Source organism: Anser cygnoides, chromosome 17, assembly GCF_040182565.1.
Source record: "Anser cygnoides isolate HZ-2024a breed goose chromosome 17, Taihu_goose_T2T_genome, whole genome shotgun sequence".
Taxonomy (NCBI): Eukaryota; Metazoa; Chordata; class Aves; order Anseriformes; family Anatidae; genus Anser; species Anser cygnoides.
Window position 1 is genome coordinate 9912703 of NC_089889.1, and position 21148 is coordinate 9933850.

The 21148-nt window shown below is 60.6% G+C and overlaps 1 protein-coding gene across 35 annotated transcripts in view; it reads right to left on the reverse strand.

The window, feature by feature from the left end:
* Nucleotides 1-21148, reverse strand: part of IGLL1 (immunoglobulin lambda like polypeptide 1) — a 33061-nt gene that overhangs the window by 4155 nt on the left and 7758 nt on the right. The window contains exons 1-3 of one of the 35 annotated variants that reach the window (XM_066978705.1): nucleotides 15297-15357; nucleotides 13901-13920; nucleotides 11677-11944 (exon numbers count right to left, since the gene is read on the reverse strand). The exons of 12 other annotated variants lie outside the window; for them this stretch is intronic. In XM_066978705.1, the coding sequence (XP_066834806.1) occupies nucleotides 11677-11944; nucleotides 13901-13920; nucleotides 15297-15342 (334 nt within the window). In that variant the 5' untranslated portion in view covers nucleotides 15343-15357. Of the gene's footprint in view, nucleotides 1-1327; nucleotides 1628-1772; nucleotides 1909-3978; nucleotides 4270-4412; nucleotides 4552-6010; nucleotides 6323-6465; nucleotides 6603-11676; nucleotides 11968-12371; nucleotides 12669-13620; nucleotides 13862-13900; nucleotides 13921-14553; nucleotides 14680-15296; nucleotides 15371-17102; nucleotides 17482-17601; nucleotides 17963-19609; nucleotides 19985-20752; nucleotides 20779-21148 lie in introns of those variants that run through there. 22 more of the 35 variants (XM_066978704.1, XM_066978703.1, XM_066978699.1 and 19 more) reach the window with 22 other exon arrangements.

A 21148-nucleotide genomic window follows, 5' to 3' on the forward strand; every position in this document is an offset into this window, starting at 1 on the left:
GGCGATTAGCTGGGTCCCACCACCAAGGAAGCACCCGCAGCGATGCACGGCTGCACCGATGCAGCCCAAGCGGGCCCCAGCCCTGTGTGCGGCCAAGCCCAGCCGCCTGCTGCGGGGCATGGAGCGGGGACGGTATTTGTGCATCCTCCCCATCTCTCCCAGGGGATATGCAGCAGCTGCGCCACTGTTGGCCAAGGTCTTGGCTGAAGTTATGCGTCAGACCCCCGCCCAGATACCTCCCAAATACTGTGCTTGCTTGTTGGCCAGTTTTAGTGCAGCCCCCCTGGTCCTGGCCAGCCTGCCTTTGGTGGCTGTACACCATCTCTCCCGCCCCATCTATTACTGTGGTGGGGTGGGAGCTCACTGGGCCCAGCTTTACCCTGCTGGAGCAACACTGCCCTCTCCCAGCTGCCGGCATCATTCCACAGAGGAAAAGAAAAGGTGCAGGGGATGTGGACGCCCAGCCAGTGCAGCCAGAACCAAGGCACTGACTTAAAATGAACAGAAAAATATTCAAATGCTGTGGTTTGTGCAAGTGGTTATAGAAAGAGACATAGCTGGTGAATCTCCTGAGTCACTAGAAAATAAATGATACATCGAGGACTTTGTGGTTGGAAATACTTTCTGTTTCAGAGGTTTCTTTTGCCTCTGCAAAAGCTTAGGCACTGGTACAAATGACAAAAAGTCATGAAAACTGTCTATGCAAAACATTTAGTTGAAGCTGACACCACCTATTTTGGATGAGTAGTTTCTAAGCATTTCTGAGGTGTCAACGGGATTTCAGTTCCATTTTACTGAACAGCAATGAAGGACAACAAAATGCATCTTGGAAGTCCGTCTCTCCTTCTCGGTGGGCTGCATGGGGGACAGCAGGCACTGTACTGACATGCCATCCCAGGGGAGGAGGTCCTTCAGCATGGACCAGGCACAGGGCCTCAGCAGGGGAAGAGACAGGCAACGGGGTGCCGGCACTGCTGCACACAGGGAAGGCTGCGGTTGGTGGCTGTAGCCGGGCAGGGAGGCAGCCATCAGGGCATGGGGAGCAGCCTGGGAGCACAGGGGTACCTGGGCCCTGCAGCTTGGGGCAGGGACGGAGCTGCTGGGGCCATCCTGTCCTTGAGGGATGGGCACAGCCCTGGGGCTCTGCGGGAGGGCAGAGCAGGGACACCAGGCACAGCCACCTGCAGCACGGGGCTGCAAGGGCAACAGTGAGACGGGGACATGCGCCACCAACAGAGGGGACAGCAGGGAGACAGCTGCTCCTGTGATGGCAGGAGGTTTTTGTATCACTTCCCCATTGCTCTGTGTCACTGTGTCAATTTAAAACCACTACCGTAGCTCGCACAGTAATAGACAGCCTCGTCCTCGGCTTGGACACCAGTGATGGTTAGCATGTTCGTGGAGCCAGACAAGGAACCAGAGAATCGCGAAGGGATGTCCGAGGGTCTCTTGTCGTTGCTATAGATCACGGTGACAGGACCAGTGCCAGGAGTCTTCTGCTGGAACCAGCCATACCAATATTTGCCATTACTGTCAGCGCTACCCCCGGAGCAGGTGATCTGCACGGTGTCTCCCGGGTTCACCGACTTCGAGGCCGGCTGAGTCGTTGCAGCGTGGACCAGGGAACCTGGAGAGGGAGAGAAGAGAGGGGAGAAAATGGGACTCAGCGAGTGCCCCACACACACACAGACCTCACCACGCAGCAGCGAGACGAGGACAGGGCCCTGTTGCCCAAAGGGCCCGGCCGGGCGCCGAGAGTGTGTCCAGGGCACCTGAGGTGTGGGCGAGCACCGCGAGGAGGAGAGGGGCCCAGGCCATGGCGAGATCCCACCAGCTGCGCGTCCCCACGCCGACGGGGCTGTGCCGCGGACCCCGACTCCCTCTTAAACCCCCGCCCGGCCGCAGCACGGCCCCTCCATGCAAATGCGGCCCCGCGCTCTCGGCCACGTCCTGCGCCTCGCTCCCCACCTCCCCGCCCGGCCCCTCCACCGCAGGCACAGGGGGGTTGTCCCCGGCCTCATGGTGGGGACACGTGGCAGCACCCAGGCCCAAAGCGCTCGCACAGAACCCCTTGCCTCAGACGGGGCCCTGCAGGCATGTAACCAAGCAGCCAGGGAGAGCCGGGACACAGGGGCTGGTGGGCACCAAGCAGCACTCGCAGCTCCCACAGCCCAGCTGTGAGGTGCGGACACCCCTGGCCTCAGCACCCCATTGTTCCATCTTCCCCTCACGCAGCTTTCCATGTCCATGGCTGCTGCTGCTGCTTTTCCCCAACACAACCGCTGCCTGCCCAGGCACACAGGAGCCGAGTGGCTGGCAGCGGTTCGACAGAAGAGGCCCCAGGGACTGGCAGGACCCCCAGCACACCGGGGCCAGCAAAGTGCCTTGGGGCAAAGGAAGCCACCAGCAGCCGCGGCTGCGTTATGAGGAGCCCCGAGGATGGCGAAGGGCTCAGAGCGTGCTAGCACGGGGACGGCTGGCGTTTCTCAGCCCTGAGAGCAAGAGGCCCGGGACTGTCTTAGCCATGGGAGGGCTCCTGCAGGGGCACGAAGGAAACGGAGCCAGGCGCTTCTCAGAGGCAACCAGCACTGGCACGAGAGGCAACGGGCACAGGCTGACGAACGGGGAATCACAAATCACCGCATGGTTTGGGCTGGAAGTGACCTTAACGCCCACCTTCCCCAGCCCCCTGCCATGGGCACGCTGCCTCACACCACACCAGGTGTCCCAAAGGCCCGTCCAGCCTGGCCTTGGGCTCTTCAGGGATGGGGCAGCCACAGCTTCTCTGGGCAGCCTGTTGCAGAGCCTTACTGCCATTAAGTGAACAATTCCTTCCTGATATCTAACCTAAATCTACATGCTATCAGTTTAAAACCATCACCCCTTGTTCTATTACTACATGCCCCTGTAAAAAGTCTCTCTCCATCTTTCCTATAAGCTGCCCCCAAATGCTGAAAGGCTGCAACGCGGGCTCCCCAGAGCTTTCTCTACTCCAGGCTAAACAAGCCCAGCTCCCTCAGCCTTTCTTTGCAGGAGAGGTGCTCCAGCCCGCTGGTCATTTTGGTCGAACTCTGTTCAGTAGAGCAAAACGCCTTTTTGCTGCAAGGCCCGTGAAACGCTTGCAACGCGTGTCCTGGACAGCCGCCGAGCCTCCACCTTGGAGGCCTTCACACCAAAACGGGACAGGCCCTGGGCAAGCGGCAGCAGCCGGCCCAGCATGGAGCAGGGTGGGAGGAGACAATCTCCATGCCAGTGCCAGCCCCAGCTGTCTGGGGCTTTCCCCAGCCCCAGCACCTGCGCTTCCCCTTTACTCTGCTGCTCTTCTGCCCTGGCTCCTGCAGGCAGCACAGAGGGGACGTGCAGGAACGGGGCACGTGCCACACAGCAGGACCCACCTCACGGGGGCATTTCCTGATCCTAGACCAGGCCCAAGCTGCTGCAGCAGGCACCCGAGGGGCCCTGGTACCACAGCAGCTTGGCCTCTCACTTCCCCATTGCTGGGACTCGCCGTGACCAGCGCTGCCACCCCAGGCACCACAGTAATAGACGGCCTCGTCCTCGGCTTGGACCCCAGTGATGGTTAACGTGCCCGTGGAGCCAGATGTAGAACCAGAGAACCGTGAAGGGATTCCCGAGGGTCTCTTGTTGTCGTGGTAGATCACAGTGACAGGGCCAGTGCCAGGGGTCTTCTGCTAGTACCAGCCATAGATGTTGCTAATCCCAGCAGCTGGGTCCTGCAGCATGGGGCAGGGACGGGGCTGCTGGAGCCATCCCTTCCCTGAGGGATGGGCACAGCCCTGGGGCTCTGCGAGAGGGCAGAGCAGGGACAGCAGGCAGAGCCACCTGCAGCACGGGGCTGCAAGGGCAACACTGAGATGGGGACGTGCACCACCGGAGGGGACAGTAGGGAGCCAGCTGCTCCTGCGATGGCAGGAGGTTTTTGTATCACTTCCCCATTGCTCTGTGTCACTGTGACACCAGTAGTACTGCTGTCGTAGCTCCCACAGTAATAGACGGCCTCGTCCTCGGCTTGGACCCCAGTGATGGTTAACGTGGCCGTGGAGCCAGATTTGGAACCGGAGAATCGCGAAGGGATGCCCGATGGTCTGTTGGTATTGTCATAGATCACGGTGACAGGGCCAGTGCCAGGGGTCTTCTGCTGGTACCAGCCATAGTAGCTACCACCCCCGGAGCAGGTGATCTGCACGGTTTCTCCCGGGTTCACCGACTTCGAGGCCGGCTGAGACACTGCTGCCTGGACCAGGGAACCTGGAGAGGGAGAGAAGAGAGGGGAAAAAATGGGACTCAGCGACTGCCCAACACACACAGACCTCACCACGCAGCAGTGGGACGAGGACAGGGCCCCGTTGCCCAAAGGGCCCGGTCGGGCGCAGCGAGTGTGTCCAGGGCACCTGAGGTGTGGGCGAGCACCGCGAGGAGGAGAGGGGCCCAGGCCATGGCGAGATCCCACCAGCTGCGCGTCCCCACGCCGACGGGGCTGTGCCGCGGACCCCGACTCCCTCTTAAACCCCCGCCCGGCCGCAGCACGGCCCCTCCATGCAAATGCGGCCCCGCGCTCTCGGCCACGTCCCGCGCCTCGCTCCCCACCTCCCCGCCCGGCCCCTCCACCGCAGGCACAGGGGGGTTGTCCCCGGCCTCGCGGTGGGGACACGTGGCAGCACCCAGGCCCAAAATTGGCGCACACGGAGCCCCCACCCCAGCCCCTGTAGCTACGTGGCCAAACAGCCGGGGAGAGCTGGGGCTGGCGGGGACCACACGGCGGAGGAGTTGGTGCCCGTGCTGGGCTGGAAGGACTAATTCTTGCCAGGGAATTGCCACGGGAGGCATTCGCAGGGTCTGGTGGCACCAAACTGGGATCTGCCATGGGGGAAGCATGTCCCAGGGGGCTGAGAAAGGGCCGCAGCAGAGCCCCTGGTTGCTTCCTTCCTAGCTCCTCATCTGATTGTTATCTGCCACCCCAGAGCAACGGGCAGCTTGACATGGAGAAGGCAAGGGCAGCAGCACGTGGGGCAGGGAGTGGGGCTGTTAGCAAAGTGCAGACCTCCCCCAGGGCTGCGGGGTGCTCGGTGCTGCTCTGCCCATCCCTCCCACTGTGTACCAAGGTCCTGGGGACAGGGCTGCACCTGTGCCCATCTAACTTCCCCCACACATGCCTTATCCCTCTGCCCCAGCATGCTCACAGGAATGCAGCAAATGTCCCTACACAGGACATTCGGCACCAGGTGATGTGCAGAAGCCCTCGCCCTCACACCCAGCGGTAGCCCTGGTGCTGGGCTTAGGGAGCAGGATGAGGACAGGGTCAGGGTCCTGGGCAGCCCTTTGTGGCCCTGGGGACATGGCTGTGGCAGGGACCAGGGCCGGGGCTGCCCACATGCCCCAGTGGCAGGCTGGGGAGCTCCTGCACAGACCCAGCATGAGCCCAAAGCACTGGCACTGGGCAAACACAGCCAGTGCTGCAGCAGCACAGGGGTCCGTCCTCCTGCGGCATGATGGAGCAGTCCACAGTCAGCCCTGAGCTGCCCCTGCAGCCTCGTACAGCGGCCTGTAGCCACAGCATCCACACAAAACATCCCCTCTCACCGTTTGAAGGTGAAGCTTTGACCTGGCTCTTTAGCGATCCACACGTTGTGGTCTCTTGGCGCTTTCTGCATGCTGACCCCGTGCAGCGATGCCCCAGGGCAGCGGCTGTAGCGGGGCAGGGAGGCAGCCATCAGGGCATGGGGAGCAGCCTGGGAGCACAGGGGTACCTGGGCCCTGCAGCATGGGGCAGGGACGGAGCTGCTGGGGCCATCCTGTCCTTGAGGGATGGGCACAGCCCTGGGGCTCTGCGGGAGGGCAGAGCAGGGACACCAGGCACCAGCAGCAGTGGGCCCCAAGGTCAGGAATGAGACAGGGACCTGCATCACCAGAGGGGACAGTAGGGAGCCAGCTGCTCCTGCGATGGCAAGAGGTTTTTCTATCACTTCCCCATTGCTCCGTGTCACTGTGTCAGCACTAGCACTGCCGTCGTAGCTCCCACAGTAATAGACGGCCTCGTCCTCGGCTTTGACACCAGTGATGGTTAACGTGTTTGTGGACCCAGATGTGGAACCAGAGAATCTTGAAGAGATGTCCGAGGGTCTCTTGTCGTTGCTATAGATCACGGTGACAGGGCCAGTACCAGGGGTCTTCTGCTGGAACCAGCCATAATAATATTTGCCATTACTGTGCGCACTACCCCCAGAGCAGGTGATCTGCACGGTGTCTCCGAGGTTCACCACCTTCGAGGCCGGCTGAGACACTGCTGCCTGGACCAGGGAACCTGGAGAGGGAAAGAAGAGACGGGAGAAATCGGGGCTCAGCGAGTGCCCAACACACACAGACCTCACCGCGCAGCAGCGGGACGAGGACAGGGCCCCGCTGCCCAAAGGCCCTGGCCGGGCGCCGAGAGTGTGTCCAGGGCACCTGAGGTGTGGGCGAGCACCGCGAGGAGGAGAGGGGCCCAGGCCATGGCGAGATCCCACCAGCTGCGCGTCCCCACGCCGACGGGGCTGTGCCGCGGACCCCGACTCCCTCTTAAACCCCCGCCCGGCCGCAGCACGGCCCCTCCATGCAAATGCGGCCCCGCGCTCTCGGCCACGTCCCGCGCCTCGCTCCCCACCTCCCCGCCCGGCCCCTCCACCGCAGGCACAGGGGGGTTGTCCCCGGCCTCGCGGTGGGGACACGTGGCAGCACCCAGGCCCAAAGCGCTCGCACAGAACCCCTTGCCTCAGACGGGGCCCTGCAGGCATGTAACCAAGCAGCCAGGGAGAGCCGGGACACAGGGGCTGGTGGGCACCAAGCAGCACTCGCAGCTCCCACAGCCCAGCTGTGAGGTGCGGACACCCCTGGCCTCAGCACCCCATTGTTCCATCTTCCCCTCACGCAGCTTTCCATGTCCATGGCTGCTGCTGCTGCTTTTCCCCAACACAACCGCTGCCTGCCCAGGCACACAGGAGCCGAGTGGCTGGCAGTGGTTCGACAGAAGAGGCCCCAGGGACTGGCAGGACCCCCAGCACACCGGGGCCAGCAAAGTGCCTTGGGGCAAAGGAAGCCACCAGCAGCCGCGGCTGCGTTATGAGGAGCCCCGAGGATGGCGAAGGGCTCAGAGCGTGCTAGCACGGGGACGGCTGGCGTTTCTCAGCCCTGAGAGCAAGAGGCCCGGGACTGTCTTAGCCATGGGAGGGCTCCTGCAGGGGCACGAAGGAAACGGAGCCAGGCGCTTCTCAGAGGCAACCAGCACTGGCACGAGAGGCAACGGGCACAGGCTGACGAACGGGGAATCACAAATCACCGCATGGTTTGGGCTGGAAGTGACCTTAACGCCCACCTTCCCCAGCCCCCTGCCATGGGCACGCTGCCTCACACCACACCAGGTGTCCCAAAGGCCCGTCCAGCCTGGCCTTGGGCTCTTCAGGGATGGGGCAGCCACAGCTTCTCTGGGCAGCCTGTTGCAGAGCCTTACTGCCATTAAGTGAACAATTCCTTCCTGATATCTAACCTAAATCTACCTGCTACCAGTTTAAAACCATCACCCCTTGTTCTATTACTACATGCCCCTGTAAAAAGTCTCTCTCCATCTTTCCTATAAATGCTGAACGGCTGCAACACGGGCTCCCCAGAGCTTTTTCTTCTCCAGCCTAAACGAGCCCAGCTCCCTCAGCCTTTCTTTGCAGGAGAGGTGCTCCAGCCCGCTGGTCATTTTGGTCGAACTCTGTTCAGTAGAGCAAAACGCCTTTTTGCTTCAAGGCCCGTGAAACGCTTGCAACGCGTGTCCTGGACAGCCGCCGAGCCTCCACCTTGGAGGCCTTCACACCAAAACGGGACAGGCCCTGGGCAAGCGGCAGCAGCCGGCCAGCATGGAGCAGGGTGGGAGGAGACAATCTCCAGGCCAGTGCCAGCCCCAGCTGTCTGGGGCTTTCCCCAGCCCCAGCACCTGCGCTTCCCCTTTACTCTGCTGCTCTTCTGCCCTGGCTCCTGCAGGCAGCACAGAGGGGACGTGCAGGAACGGGGCACGTGCCACACAGCAGGACCCACCTCACGGGGGCATTTCCTGATCCTAGACCAGGCCCAAGCTGCTGCAGCAGGCACCCGAGGGGCCCTGGTACCACAGCAGCTTGGCCTCTCACTTCCCCATTGCTGGGACTCGCCGTGACCAGCGCTGCCACCCCAGCCACCACAGTAATAGACGGCCTCGTCCTCGGCTTGGACCCCAGTGATGGTTAACGTGCCCGTGGAGCCAGATGTAGAACCAGAGAACCGTGAAGGGATTCCTGAGGGTCTCTTGTTGTCGTGGTAGATCACAGTGACATGGCCAGTGCCAGGGGTCTTCTGCTAGTACCAGCCATAGATGTTGCTAATCCCAGCAGCTGGGTCCTGCAGCACGGGGCAGGGACGGGGCTGCTGGGGCCATCCCTTCCCTGAGGAATGGGCACAGCCCTGGGGCTCTGCGAGAGGACAGAGCAGGGACAGCAGGCAGAGCCACCTGCAGCACGGGGCTGCAAGGGCAACACTGAGATGGGGACGTGCACCACCGGAGGGGACAGTAGGGAGCCAGCTGCTCCTGCGATGGCAGGAGGTTTTTGTATCACTTCCCCATTGCTCTGTGTCACTGTGACACCAGTAGTACTGCTGTCGTAGCTCCCACAGTAATAGACGGCCTCGTCCTCGGCTTGGACCCCAGTGATGGTTAACGTGGCTGTGGACCCAGATTTGGAACCAGAGAATCGCGAAGGGATGCCCGATGGTCTGTTGGTATTGTCATAGATCACGGTGACAGGGGCAGTGCCAGGGGTCTTCTGCTGGTACCAGCCATAGTAGCTACCCCCCCGGAGCAGGTGATCTGCACGGTTTCTCCCGGGTTCACCGACTTCGAGGCCGGCTGAGTCAGCGCTGCCTGGACCAGGGAACCTGGAGAGGGAGAGAAGAGAGGGGAAAAAATGGGACTCAGCGAGTGCCCCACATGCACAGACCTCACCACGCAGCAGCGGGACGAGGACAGGGCCCCGTTGCCCAAAGGGCCCGGTCGGGCGCAGCGAGTGTGTCCAGGGCACCTGAGGTGTGGGCGAGCACCGCGAGGAGGAGAGGGGCCCAGGCCATGGCGAGATCCCACCAGCTGCGTGTCCCCACGCCGACGGGGCTGTGCCGCGGACCCCGACTCCCTCTTAAACCCCCGCCCGGCCGCAGCACGGCCCCTCCATGCAAATGCGGCCCCGCGCTCTCGGCCACGTCCCGCGCCTCGCTCCCCACCTCCCCGCCCGGCCCCTCCACCGCAGGCACAGGGGGGTTGTCCCCGGCCTCGCGGTGGGGACACGTGGCAGCACCCAGGCCCAAAAGTGGCGCACACGGAGCCCCCACCCCAGCCCCTGTAGCTACGTGGCCAAACAGCCGGGGAGAGCTCGGGCTGGCAGGGACCACACGGCGGAGGATTTGGTGCCCGTGCTGGGCTGGAAGGACTAATTCTTGCCAGGGAATTGCCACGGGAGGCATTCTCAGGGTCTGGTGGCACCAAACTGGGATCTGCCATGGGGGAAGCATGTCCCAGGGGGCTGAGAAAGGGCCGCAGCAGAGCCCCTGGTTGCTTCCTTCCTAGCTCCTCATCTGACTGTTATCTGCCACCCCAGAGCAACGGGCAGCTTGACATGGAGAAGGCAAGGGCAGCAGCACGTGGGGCAGGGAGTGGGGCTGTTAGCAAAGTGCAGACCTCCCCCAGGGCTGCGGGGTGCTCGGTGCTGCTCTGCCCATCCCTCCCACTGTGTACCAAGGTCCTGGGGACAGGGCTGGGGACAGGGCTGCACCCGTGCCCATCTAACTTCCCCCCACACATGCCTTATCCCTCTGCCCCAGCATGCTCACAGGAATGCAGCAAATGTCCCTACACAGGACATTTGGCACCAGGTGATGTGCAGAAGCCCTCGCCCTCACACCCAGCGGTAGCCCTGGTGCTGGGCTTAGGGAGCAGGATGAGGACAGGGTCAGGGTCCTGGGCAGCCCTTTGTGGCCCTGGGGACATGGCTGTGGCACGGACCAGGGCCAGGGGCTGCCCACATGCCCCAGTGGCAGGCTGGGGAGCTCCTGCACAGACCCAGCATGAGCCCAAAGCACTGGCACTGGGCAAACACAGCCAGTGCTGCAGCAGCACAGGGGTCCGTCCTCCTGCGGCATGATGGAGCAGTCCACAGTCAGCCCTGAGCTGCCCCTGCAGCCTCGTACAGCGGCCTGTAGCCACAGCATCCACACAAAACATCCCCTCTCACCGTTTGAAGGTGAAGCTTTGACCTGGCTCTTTAGCGATCCACACGTTGTGGTCTCTTGGCGCTTTCTGCATGCTGACCCCCTGCAGCGATGCCCCAGGGCAGCGGCTGTAGCCGGGCAGGGAGGCAGCCATCAGGGCATGGGGAGCAGCCTGGGGGCACAGGGGTACCTGGGCCCTGCAGCTTGGGGCAGGGACGGAGCTGCTGGGGCCATCCTGTCCTTGAGGGATGGGCACAGCCCTGGGGCTCTGCGGGAGGGCAGAGCAGGGACACCAGGCACAGCCACCTGCAGCACTGAGCTCAAGGGCAGGAATGAGATGGGGACCTGTGCCACCATCCAAGGGGACAGCAGGGAGCGAACTGCTGCTGCGATGGCAGGAGGTTTTTGTATCACTTCCCTATTGCTCGGTGTCACTGTTTTAAATTAGTACTGCTGTCCCAGCTACCACAGTAATAGACGGCCTCGTCCTCGGCTTGGACCCCAGTGATGGTTAGCGTGTTCGTGGAGCCAGACAAGGAACCAGAGAATCGCGAAGGGATGTCCGAGGGTCTCTTGTCGTTGCTATAGATCACGGTGACAGGGCCAGTGCCAGGAGTCTTCTGCTGGTACCAGCCAAATAGTCACCAGTACCCCCGGAGCAGGTGATCTGCACGGTGTCTCCCGGGTTCGCCAACTTCGAGGCTGGCTGAGTCAGCGCTGGTGGACCAGTGTATGTGGAGAGGGAGAGAAGAGAGGGGAGAAAACGGGGCTGAGCGAGTACCCCGCCCCCCCCCCCGACCTCACCATGAACTGGGAAAAGAAACACCACCACTGGAAGAGAAGAGACCTGCATCCATGGCAGAGAAGGGCAGAAAACCTTCATCTTTATCTCCTTTGTCTCCCTCACTTCCACATTTTCCTGCGTCACTAAACCCGCACCACTGCTGCCGTCGTAGTTTCCAGAGTAATAGACGGCCTCGTCCTCGGCTTGGACCCCAGTGATGGTTAATGTGCCCGTGGAGCCAGATGTAGAACCAGAGAATCGTGAAGGGATTCCCGAGGGTCTCTTATTGTCATAGTAGATCACGGTGACAGGGCCAGTGCCAGGGGTCTTCTGCTAGTACCAGCCATAGTTGTTGCTACTCCCAGCAGCTGGGTCCTGCAGCATGGGGCAGGGACGGAGCTGCTGGAGCCATCCCTTCCCTGAGGGATGGGCACAGCCCTGGGGCTCCGCGGGAGGGAAGAGCAGGGACAGCAGGCAGAGCCACCTGCAGCACTGGGCTGCAAGGGCAGCACTAGATGGGGACCTGCGCCACCATCCGAGGGACAGAAGGGAGCGAACTGCTGCTGCGATGGCAGGAGGTTTTTGTATCACTTCCCCATTGCTCTGTGCCGCTGTGACACCAGTAGTACTGCTGTCGTAGCTCGCACAGTAACAGATGGCCTCGTCCTCAGCTTGGACCCCAGTGATGGTCGACATGGCTGTGGAGCCAGATACGGAACCAGAGAATCTTGAAGGGATGCCCGAGGGTCTGTTGGTGTTGTAGTAGATCACAGTGAGAGGGGCACTGACAGGGGTCTTCTGCTGGTACCAGCCATAGTTGCTGCTACTGCCAGAGCAGGTGATCTGCACGGTGCCTCCCAGGTTCACCGACTTCGAGGCCGGCTGAGACACTGCTGCCTGGACCAGGGAACCTGGAGAGGGAGAGGAGAGAGGGGAGAAAACGGGGCTCAGCGAGTGCCCCACACGCACAGCACTCCCTGCGCAGCAGCAGGACCGGGCCCAGGTACCCAAAGGCTGCAGGCCCAGGAAGGAATCCACAGCCCCTGACAAATGGGAGCCTGAGGACCAGGGGTTGCTGGTGCAGCCCAGGGCTCCTTTGGGCCATCCCCTGCCCAGGTGATGGGCACAGACCCTGCACTATGGGGTGGGGTGGGCAGGGCTGAGTTGGGGACCTGTGCCACCATCAGAGGGGACAGCAGGGAGACAACTGCTCCTGTAATGGCAGGATCTAGTTTTTCTATCTAGAAAAGTTCTAAGTTTTTCTAACTAGATCAAGTTTTTCTATCACTTCCCCATTGCCCCTGTGTCTCTATACCAGCACTAGCACTGCTGTCGAAGCTCCCACAGTAATAGACGGCCTCGTCCTCGGCTTGGACCCCAGTGATGGTTAACGTGCCCGTGGAGCCAGATTTGGAACCAGAGAATCGTGAAGGGATGCCCGAGGGTCTCTTGGTGTCTCTGTAGATCACAGTGACAGGGCCAGTGCCAGGGGTCTTCTGCTGGTACCAGCCATAGTAGCCGTAGCTGCTCCCGGAGCAGGTGATCTGCATGGTTTCTCCCGGGTTCACCGACTTCGAGGCCGGCTGAGTCAGTGCTGCTTGAACTAGGGAACCTGGAGAGGGAGAGGAGAGAGGGGAGAAAACGGGGCTCAGCGAGTGCCCCACACAGACCTCTCCATGAACTGGGAAAAGGAACAGCACCACTGGAAGAGAAGAGATCTCAGCTGCAGCCATGACAGAGAAGGGCAGAAAACCTTCATCTTTAGCTCCCGTCTGTCCCTCACTTCCACATCTCCCTGCATCACTAAACCAGCACCACTGCTGTCCTTGTAGTACCCACAGTATTAGACGGCCGCATCCTTGGCTTAGACACCAGTGATAGTTAACGTGCCCGTGGAGCCAGACTGGGAACCAGAGAATCGTGAAGGGATGCCCGAGGGTCTCTGGTTGCTGTTGTAGATCACGGTGACAGGGGCACTGCCGGGGGTCTTCTGCTGGTACCAGGCATAGCTACCGCTGCTCCCGGAGCAGGTGATCTGCACGGTGTCTCCCGGGTTCGCCGACTTCGAGGCGGGCTGAGTAATTGCTGCCTGGACCAGGGAAACTGGAGATGGAGAGAAGAGAGGAAAGAAAACGGGGCTCAGCGAGTGCCCCACATGCACAGACCTCACCGTGCAGCAGCGGGACGGGGCCCCTGAGCCTGGAGGCTCTGCTGACACTGAGGGATTTACAGCCCTGAACACAGAGTCCATGACCAGAGCCCCACAGCCTCGCAAGGACACCTGCCAGAACCAGGGATGCTGAATATCACAAACGGTGGAGAAGAGACCAGGCTCTGGCCATGTTTGGTGAGTAGAGCCCAGCCCAGCCTCAGACATCTCCCCTGGACACTGGAGCATGAAAGGGAGGAAACTCACAGCTACGGTCATGCAGAGGGGCCAGGAACCTCCCTCAGCCCCACAGCCCTGCTCAGCTCTGAGGCACAAGGGTAGAAAGCCTCCACTTCTAGCTGTGGTCTGTCCTTCACTTCCACATTTCTCTGTGTCACTATAAAAGCATTAGCACTGCTGTCCCAGTTACCACAGTAATAGACGGCCTCGTAGTCAGCTTGGACACCAGTGATGGTTAATGTGTTTGTGGAGCCAGATGTGGAACCAGAGAATCGTGAAGGGATGCCCGAGGGTCTCTTGGTGTTGTCATAGATCACGGTGACAGGGGCACTGCCAGGGGTCTTCAGCTGGTACCAGCCGTACCAATATTTGCCACTACTGGCAGCGCTACCCCCGGAGCAGGTGATCAGCATGATGTCTCCCAGGTTTGCCAACTTCGAGGCCAGCTGAGTAATCACTGCCTGGACCAGGGAACCTGGAGAGGGAGAGGAGAGAGGGGAGAAAACGGGGCTCAGCGAGTGCCCCACATGCACAGACCTCACCGCACAGCAGCAGGATAGGGATGGTCCCAGTGGCAAAAGATTTTGGTCCCACCCAGGGACCCACAGCCCCACACACAGACAACGGACAGAGTCCCAGGGCCCCTGAAAGGAGAGATGCAAGCAGCAGCAAGAGAGGCACCAACGGGAGCAGGCAATGGGGCTGGGGACAATATAAAGCCGTGCCTGTTTTAGGGACAGGAACAAGGCACACCAGCCCCAAAGACACCTTCCATACCACAAGGAACAATGGGGAGGACGTTCACAGTCATGGTCGTAGAGAGGGGATAAGAATCTGCCTACAGCCACAGCTCTGCACGGCCAACAGGAAGGAGAGAAAACCTTCCTGAGGCTTTGGATTCTCCCACATCTTGTAACTCGTTGTCACCGTACACCACTCCAGCTGCTGTCGTAGCCACCACAGTAATAGACGGCCTCGTCCTCGGCTTGGACCCCAGTGATGGTTAACGTGGCTGTGGAGCCAGATGCAGAACCAGAGAATCGCGAAGGGATGCCTGAGGGTCTCTGGTTGTTGTTGTAGATCACGGTGACAGGCCAGTGCCAGGGGCCTTCTGCTGGAACCAGCCATAGCCACTGCTACTCCCGGAGCAGGTGATCTGCACGGTGTCTCCTGGGTTTGCCAGCTTCGAGGCCGGCTGAGTCAGCGCTGCCTGGACCATGGAACCGGGAGAGGGAGAGGAGAGAGGGGAGAAAACAGGGCTCAGAGAGCCAGGAAACTTGCAGCTGTGGTCATACAGAGGATCCAGGAACCTGCCTCAGCTCCACAGTCCTGCTCAGCCCTTAGGGAGAAGGGAAGAAAGCCTCCATTTCTAGCTGTGGTCTGTCCCTCATGTCCCCATCGCTCTGTGTCACTGTACCAGCATAAGTGCTGTCCCTGCTCCCACAGTAATAGATGGCCTCGTCCTCGGCTTGGACATCAGTGATGGTTAACGTGGCCGTGGAGCCAGACTGGGAACCAGAGAATCATTAAGGGATGCCTGAGGGTCTCTTGTCGTTCCAATAGATCACGGTGACAGGGCCAGTGCCAGGCATCTTCTGCTGGAACCAGCCATAGCTGTTGCTACTCCCGGAGCAGGTGATCTGCACGGTTTCTCCCGGGTTCGCCGACTTTGAGGCCGGCTGAGACACTGCTGCCTGGACCAGGGAACCTGGAGAGGGAGAGAAGAGAGGGGAGAAAACGGGGCTCAGTGAGTGCCCCACACACACAGACCTCACCACGCAGCAGCGGGACGAGGACAGGGCCCCGTTGCCCAAAGGGCCCGGTCGGGCGCAGCGAGTGTGTCCAGGGCACCTGAGGTGTGGGCGAGCACCGCGAGGAGGAGAGGGGCCCAGGCCATGGCGAGATCCCACCAGCTGCGCGTCCCCACGCCGACGGGGCTGTGCCGCGGACCCCGACTCCCTCTTAAGCCCCCGCCCGGCCGCAGCACGGCCCCTCCCCACAAACCCGGCCCCACGGTCTCTGGCAGCCCCTGCCCCAGTGCTCCCCCTGCCCACGGCACTCGTGTTCCCAGCCTCCGAACCACAAACAGCCTGCAGCCATGCACGCTTCACAGGGCCGCTTGGCAGCCAAGCCAGGTCGTGCTCAGCACGAGGTTGGAACATGGGAGAAATTTCTTCTCAGAAAGAGTGGTTCTGCCTTGGAACAGGCTGCCCAAGGAGGTGCTGGACTCACCACCCCTGGGGGCGTTCAAGGGAAGGCTGGATGTGGCCCTTAGGGACGTAGTTCAGTGGGTGACATCGGTGGTATGGGGACAGGGGGGACCGGATGCTGCTGAGGTGCTTTCCACCCCCAGCCACTCGGTGATTCTCTGCACATCTGCCCTCGCTGAGCCCCAGCCGAGCCACCCGGCAGGGCTGAGGGCTGGCGGCGACGCTTTGCCCCCCGCCTGGCCGCAGGAGCTGCCTTCTCCTCCCCGGCGCTCCCCGCGGGGCTCCGCAGCCGGCCGGGCCCCGGCCCCGCGCTGCAGCAGCGCCTCCTGCCCGCCGCAGGCCTCGCACAGCACCACGAGGGGACCCCGGGGCCCTGGGCCCCTGGCGGCACCTGCAGGAGACTGAGGAGGAGAAACACAAGTGTTAGAAATCAGCCAAAGACTCCTCACCGACACCGTGCAGGTTCACGCGATCCAAGACACAAACCCACCCGTCACCACCCAAGCTCCCTGTGCCTCCCTCTGTGTACACATCCCGGGAAGCCTGCACCATTTGTCAGCAAAGAGCAACTGCAGAGCAAAGAACTGGGATCTCGTGCCCGACAGGAACTGTGTGGGCATCAGGAGCGTCAGGGCTACTCAGCAGTAAGTAAACACGCACACGTCCCCTGTGCCTGTGACTCCCAAGCCAGCTGAGGGACTGCAGCGGCCTCACAGCAATCAAGACCAGACGGCTGCACGAGTTCACATGAACTCAGTAGCATGCATCATCCACAAACTCGTCCAGCCAGAGGCAGCCCCACTGTCACCCACTCACAGTGAGGGCCTCAGCAGGCTCCAAAAGGGACATTGGCCCAATCCCAACATCGCCCAGTGCCAGAAGCGGGAGCACTGACACCCACACACAGCAGGGAACCCATGAGCCCGTAGCACCCATCGACGGGCACCCAGGGCAGATGGATACTGGCAGCACTGCAGCCTAAGCTCCCACAGTAATAGACAGCCTCTTCCCCGGCTTGGACCCCAGTGATGGTTAATGTGGACGTGGTGCCAGACAAGGAACCAGAGAATCGTGAAGGGATGCCCGAGGGTCTCTTGTCGTTGCTATAGATCACGGTGACAGGGCCAGTGCCAGGGGTCTTCTGCTGGAACCAGGCATAGTAGCTGCTACCCCCAGAGCAGGTGATCTGCACGGTGCCTCCCAGGTTCACCGACTTCGAGGCTGGCTGAGTCAGCGCTGCCTGGACCAGGGAACCTGGAGAGGGAGAGGAGAGAGGGGAGAAAACGGGGCTCAGAGAGTCATTAAACTCACAGCTATGGTCATGCAGAGGGGCCAGGAACCTGACTCAGCCCCACAGACCTGCTCCGCCCTCAGGGAGAAGGTCAGAAAGCCTCCATTTCTAGCTGTGGCCTGACCCTCATGTCCCCATTGCTCTGTGTCACTACACCACCATCAGCACTCCAGCTGCTGTCGTAGCCACCACAGTAATAGACAGCCTTGTCCTCGGCTTGGACACCAGTGATGGTTAACGTGGCTGTGGAGCCAGACGAGGAACCAGAGAATCGCGAAGGGATGCCCGAGGGTCTCTGGTTGTTGTTGTAGATCACGGTGACAGGGGCACTGCCAGGGGCCTTCTGCTGGAACCAGGCATAGTAGCTGCTACCCCCGGAGCAGGTGATCTGCACGGTGTCTCCCGGGTTCACCGACTTCGAGGCCAGCTGAGTCAGTGCTGCCTGGACCAGGGAACCTGGAGAGGGAGAGGAGAGAGGGGAGAAAACGGGCCTCAGCGAGTGCCCTGCACACAAAACCATCTTCATATACTGCGAAAGGGATCAACATCACTGGAAGAGAAGAGACCTCAGCTGCCCCCTTGTGGGAAGAGGGCAGAAAACCTCTGTCTTTAGCTCTGTGCTCTCCCGCACTTCCACATCTCTGCATCACTAAACCAGCACCACTGCTGTCCTCGTAGTTCCCACAGTAATAGACAGCCTCGTCCTCTGCTTGGACACCAGTGATGGTTAAAGTGGCCGTGGAGCCAGATGTAGAAGCAGAGAATCGCGAAGGGATGCCCGAGGGTCTCTTGTCATTGGCATAGATCACGGTGACAGGGGCACTGCCAGGGGTCTTCAGCTGGTACCAGCCATACCAGCTGCTACCCCCAGACCAGACGATCTGCATGGTGTGTCCCAGGTTCACCGACTTTGAGGCCGGCTGAGTAATCGCTGCCTGGACCAGGGAACCGGGAGAGGGAGAGGAGAGAGGGGAGAAAACAGGGCTCAGCGAGTGCCCCATACACACAGACCTCCCCATGAACTGGGAAAAGGAACACCACTACTGGAAGGGTAGAGACCTGTAGCCATGACAGAGAAGGGCAGAAAACCTTCATCTTTAGCTCCCCTCTCTCCCTCACTTCCACATCTCCCTGCGTCACTAAACCAGCACCACTGCTGTCCTCGTAGTTCCCACAGTAATCAAAAGCCTCGTCCTCAGCTTGGACACCAGTGATGGTTAAAGTGGCTGTGGAGCCAGATGTAGAAGCAGAGAATCGCGAAGGGATGCCCGAGGGTCTGTTGGTGTTGCTATAGATCACGGTAACCAGGGCACTGCCAGGGGTCTTCTGCTGGAACCAGCCATAGTAGTTTTCGCTACCCCCCCAGAGCAGGTGATCTGCACGGTGTCTCCTGAGTTCACAGACTTCGAGGCCGGCTGCGTAATCGCTGCCTGGACCATGGAACCTACAGCGGGAGAGGAGAGAGGGGAGAAAACGGAGCTTAGCGAGTGCCCCACATGCACAGACCACACCTCACATTAACGAGACAGGGCCAAGGGCCTTGGAGCTCATCCCCATTGCTCTCTGTCACCCTGAAACCAACGTAGCTGCTGTCGTAGTTCCCACAGTAATAGACAGCCTCGTCCTCTGCTTGGACCCCAGTGATGGTTAACGTGGCTGTAGAGCCAGATGTAGAAGCCGAGAATCGCGAAGGGATGCCTGAGGGTCTCTTGGTGTTGTCATAGATCACTGTGACAAGACCAGTGTCAGGCGTCTTCTGCTGGTACCAGCCATAGTTGTAGCTGCTCCCGGAGCAGGTGATCTGCACGGTGTCTCCCAGGTTTGCAGATTTCGAAGCTGGACCAGGGAACCTGGAGAGGGAGAGGAGCGAGGGGAGGAAATGGGGCTCAGCGAGTGTCCCACATGCACAGACCTCACCACGCAACAGCGGGATGGAGCGCCTGAGCCTGGAGGCTCTGCTGACACTGAGGGTCTGACAGCCCTGAACACAGAGCCCATGGCCAGAGCCCCATGGCCTTGCAAGGGCCTCTTGTCGTTGTTGTAGACCACAGTGACAGGGGCAGTGCCAAGAGTCTTCTGCTGGTACCAGCTATAATAGTAACTGCCATAGTAGCTACCACCCCCGGAGCAGGTGATCTGCACGGTGTCTCCCAGGTTCGCCGACTTCGAGGCCGGCTGAGTCAGCGCTGCCTGGACCAGGGAACCTGGAGAGGGAGAGGAGAGAGGGGAGAAAACGGGGCTCAGTGAGTGCCCCACACGCACAGACCTTCCCCATTAGCAGCGGGACAGGGATGGTCCCAGTGGCAAAAGATTTTGGTCCCACCCAGAGACCCACAGCCCCACAAACAGACAACGGACAGAGTCCCAGGGCCCCTGAAAGGAGAGATGCAAGCAGCAGCAAGAGAAGCACCAATGGGAGCAGGCAATGGGGCTGGGGACAATATAAAGCCGTGCCTGTTTTAGGGACAGGAACAAGGCACACCAGCCCCAAAGACACCTTCCATACCACAAGGAACAATGGGGAGGACGTTCACAGTCATGTTCGTAGAGAGGGGATAAGAATCTGCCTACAGCCACAGCTCTGCACAGCCAACAGGAAGGAGAGAAAACCTTCCTAAGGCTTTGGATTCTCCCACATCTTGTAACTCGTTGTCACCGTACACCACTCCAGCTGCTGTCGTAGCCACCACAGTAATAGACAGCCTCGTCCTCGGCTTGGACCCCAGTGATGGTTAACGTGGCTGTGGAGCCAGATGTGGAACCAGAGAATCGCGAAGGGATGCCCGAGGGTCTCTTGGTGTTTTCATAGATCACGGTGACAGGGGCAGTGCCAGGGGTCTTCTGCTGGTACCAGCCATAACTGTAGCTGCTCCTGGAGCAGGTGATCTGCACGGTGTTTCCCAGGTTCACTGACTTCGAGGCTGGCTGAGTCAGTGCTGCCTGGACCAGGGAACCGGGAGAGGGAGAGGAGAGAGGGGAGAAAACGGGGCTGAGCGAGTGCCTTGCATGCAAAACCATCTTCATGTACTGGGAAAGGGATAAACATCACTGGAAGAGAAGAGACCTCAGGGGCACCCTTGTGGGAGGAGGGCAGAAAACCTCTGTCTTTAGCTCCCGGCTCTCCCTCAATTCCTCATCTCCCTGCATCACTAAACCAGCAGCACTGCTGTCCCTGCTCCCACAGTAATAGACAGCCTCGTCCTCGGCTTGGACCCCAGTGATGGTTAACGTGCCCGTAGAGCCAGATGCAGAACCAGAGAATCGCGAAGGGATGCCCGAGGGTCTGTTGGTGTTCTGGTAGATCACGGTGACAGGGCCAGTGCCAGGGGTCTTCTGTTGATAGCAGACATACCCATTGTAGCTGCTTCCAGAGCAGGTGATCTGCACGGTGCCTCCCAGGTTCACCGACTTCGAGGCCGGCTGAGTCAGTGCTGCCTGGACCAGGGAACCTGGAGAGGGAGAGGAGAGAGGGGAGAAATCGGAACTCAGCGAGTGCCCCACACGCACAGACCTCACCGCGCAGCATCAGGACCGGGCCCAGGCACCCAAAGGCTGCAGGCCCAGGAAGGAATCCACAGCCCCTGACAAATGGGAGCCTGAGGACCAGGGGTTGCTGGTGCAGCCCAGGGCCCCTGGGGGCCATCCCCTGCCCAGGTGATGGGCACAGACCCTGCACTATGGGGTGGGGTGGGCAGGGCTGAGTTGGGGACCTGTGCCACCATCAGAGGGGACGGCAGGGAGACAACTGCTCCTGCGATGCCATGAGGTTTTTCTGTCATTTCCCCATTGCCCCTGTGTCACTATACCAGCACTAGCACTGCTGTCGAAGCTCCCACAGTAATAGACTGGAGGCCTGGAGGTTCTGATGACACTGAAGGACCGACAGCCCTGAACACAGAGCCCATGGCCAGAGCCCCATGGCCTTGCAAGGACACCTGCCAGAACCAGGGATGCTGAATATCACTGCTCAGTCCTGCTCAGTCCTGAGGGACAAGGGCAAAAAGCCTCCATTTTTACTTGTGGTCTGTCCTTCACTTCCACGTTTCTCTGTGTCACTATAAAAGCATCAGCACTGCTGTCCCAGTTACCACAGTAACAGACGGCCTCGTACTCGGCTTGGACCCCAGTGATGGTTAACGTGTTCGTGGAGCCAGATGTGGAACCAGAGAATCGTGAAGAGATGCCCGAAGGTCTCTTGGTGT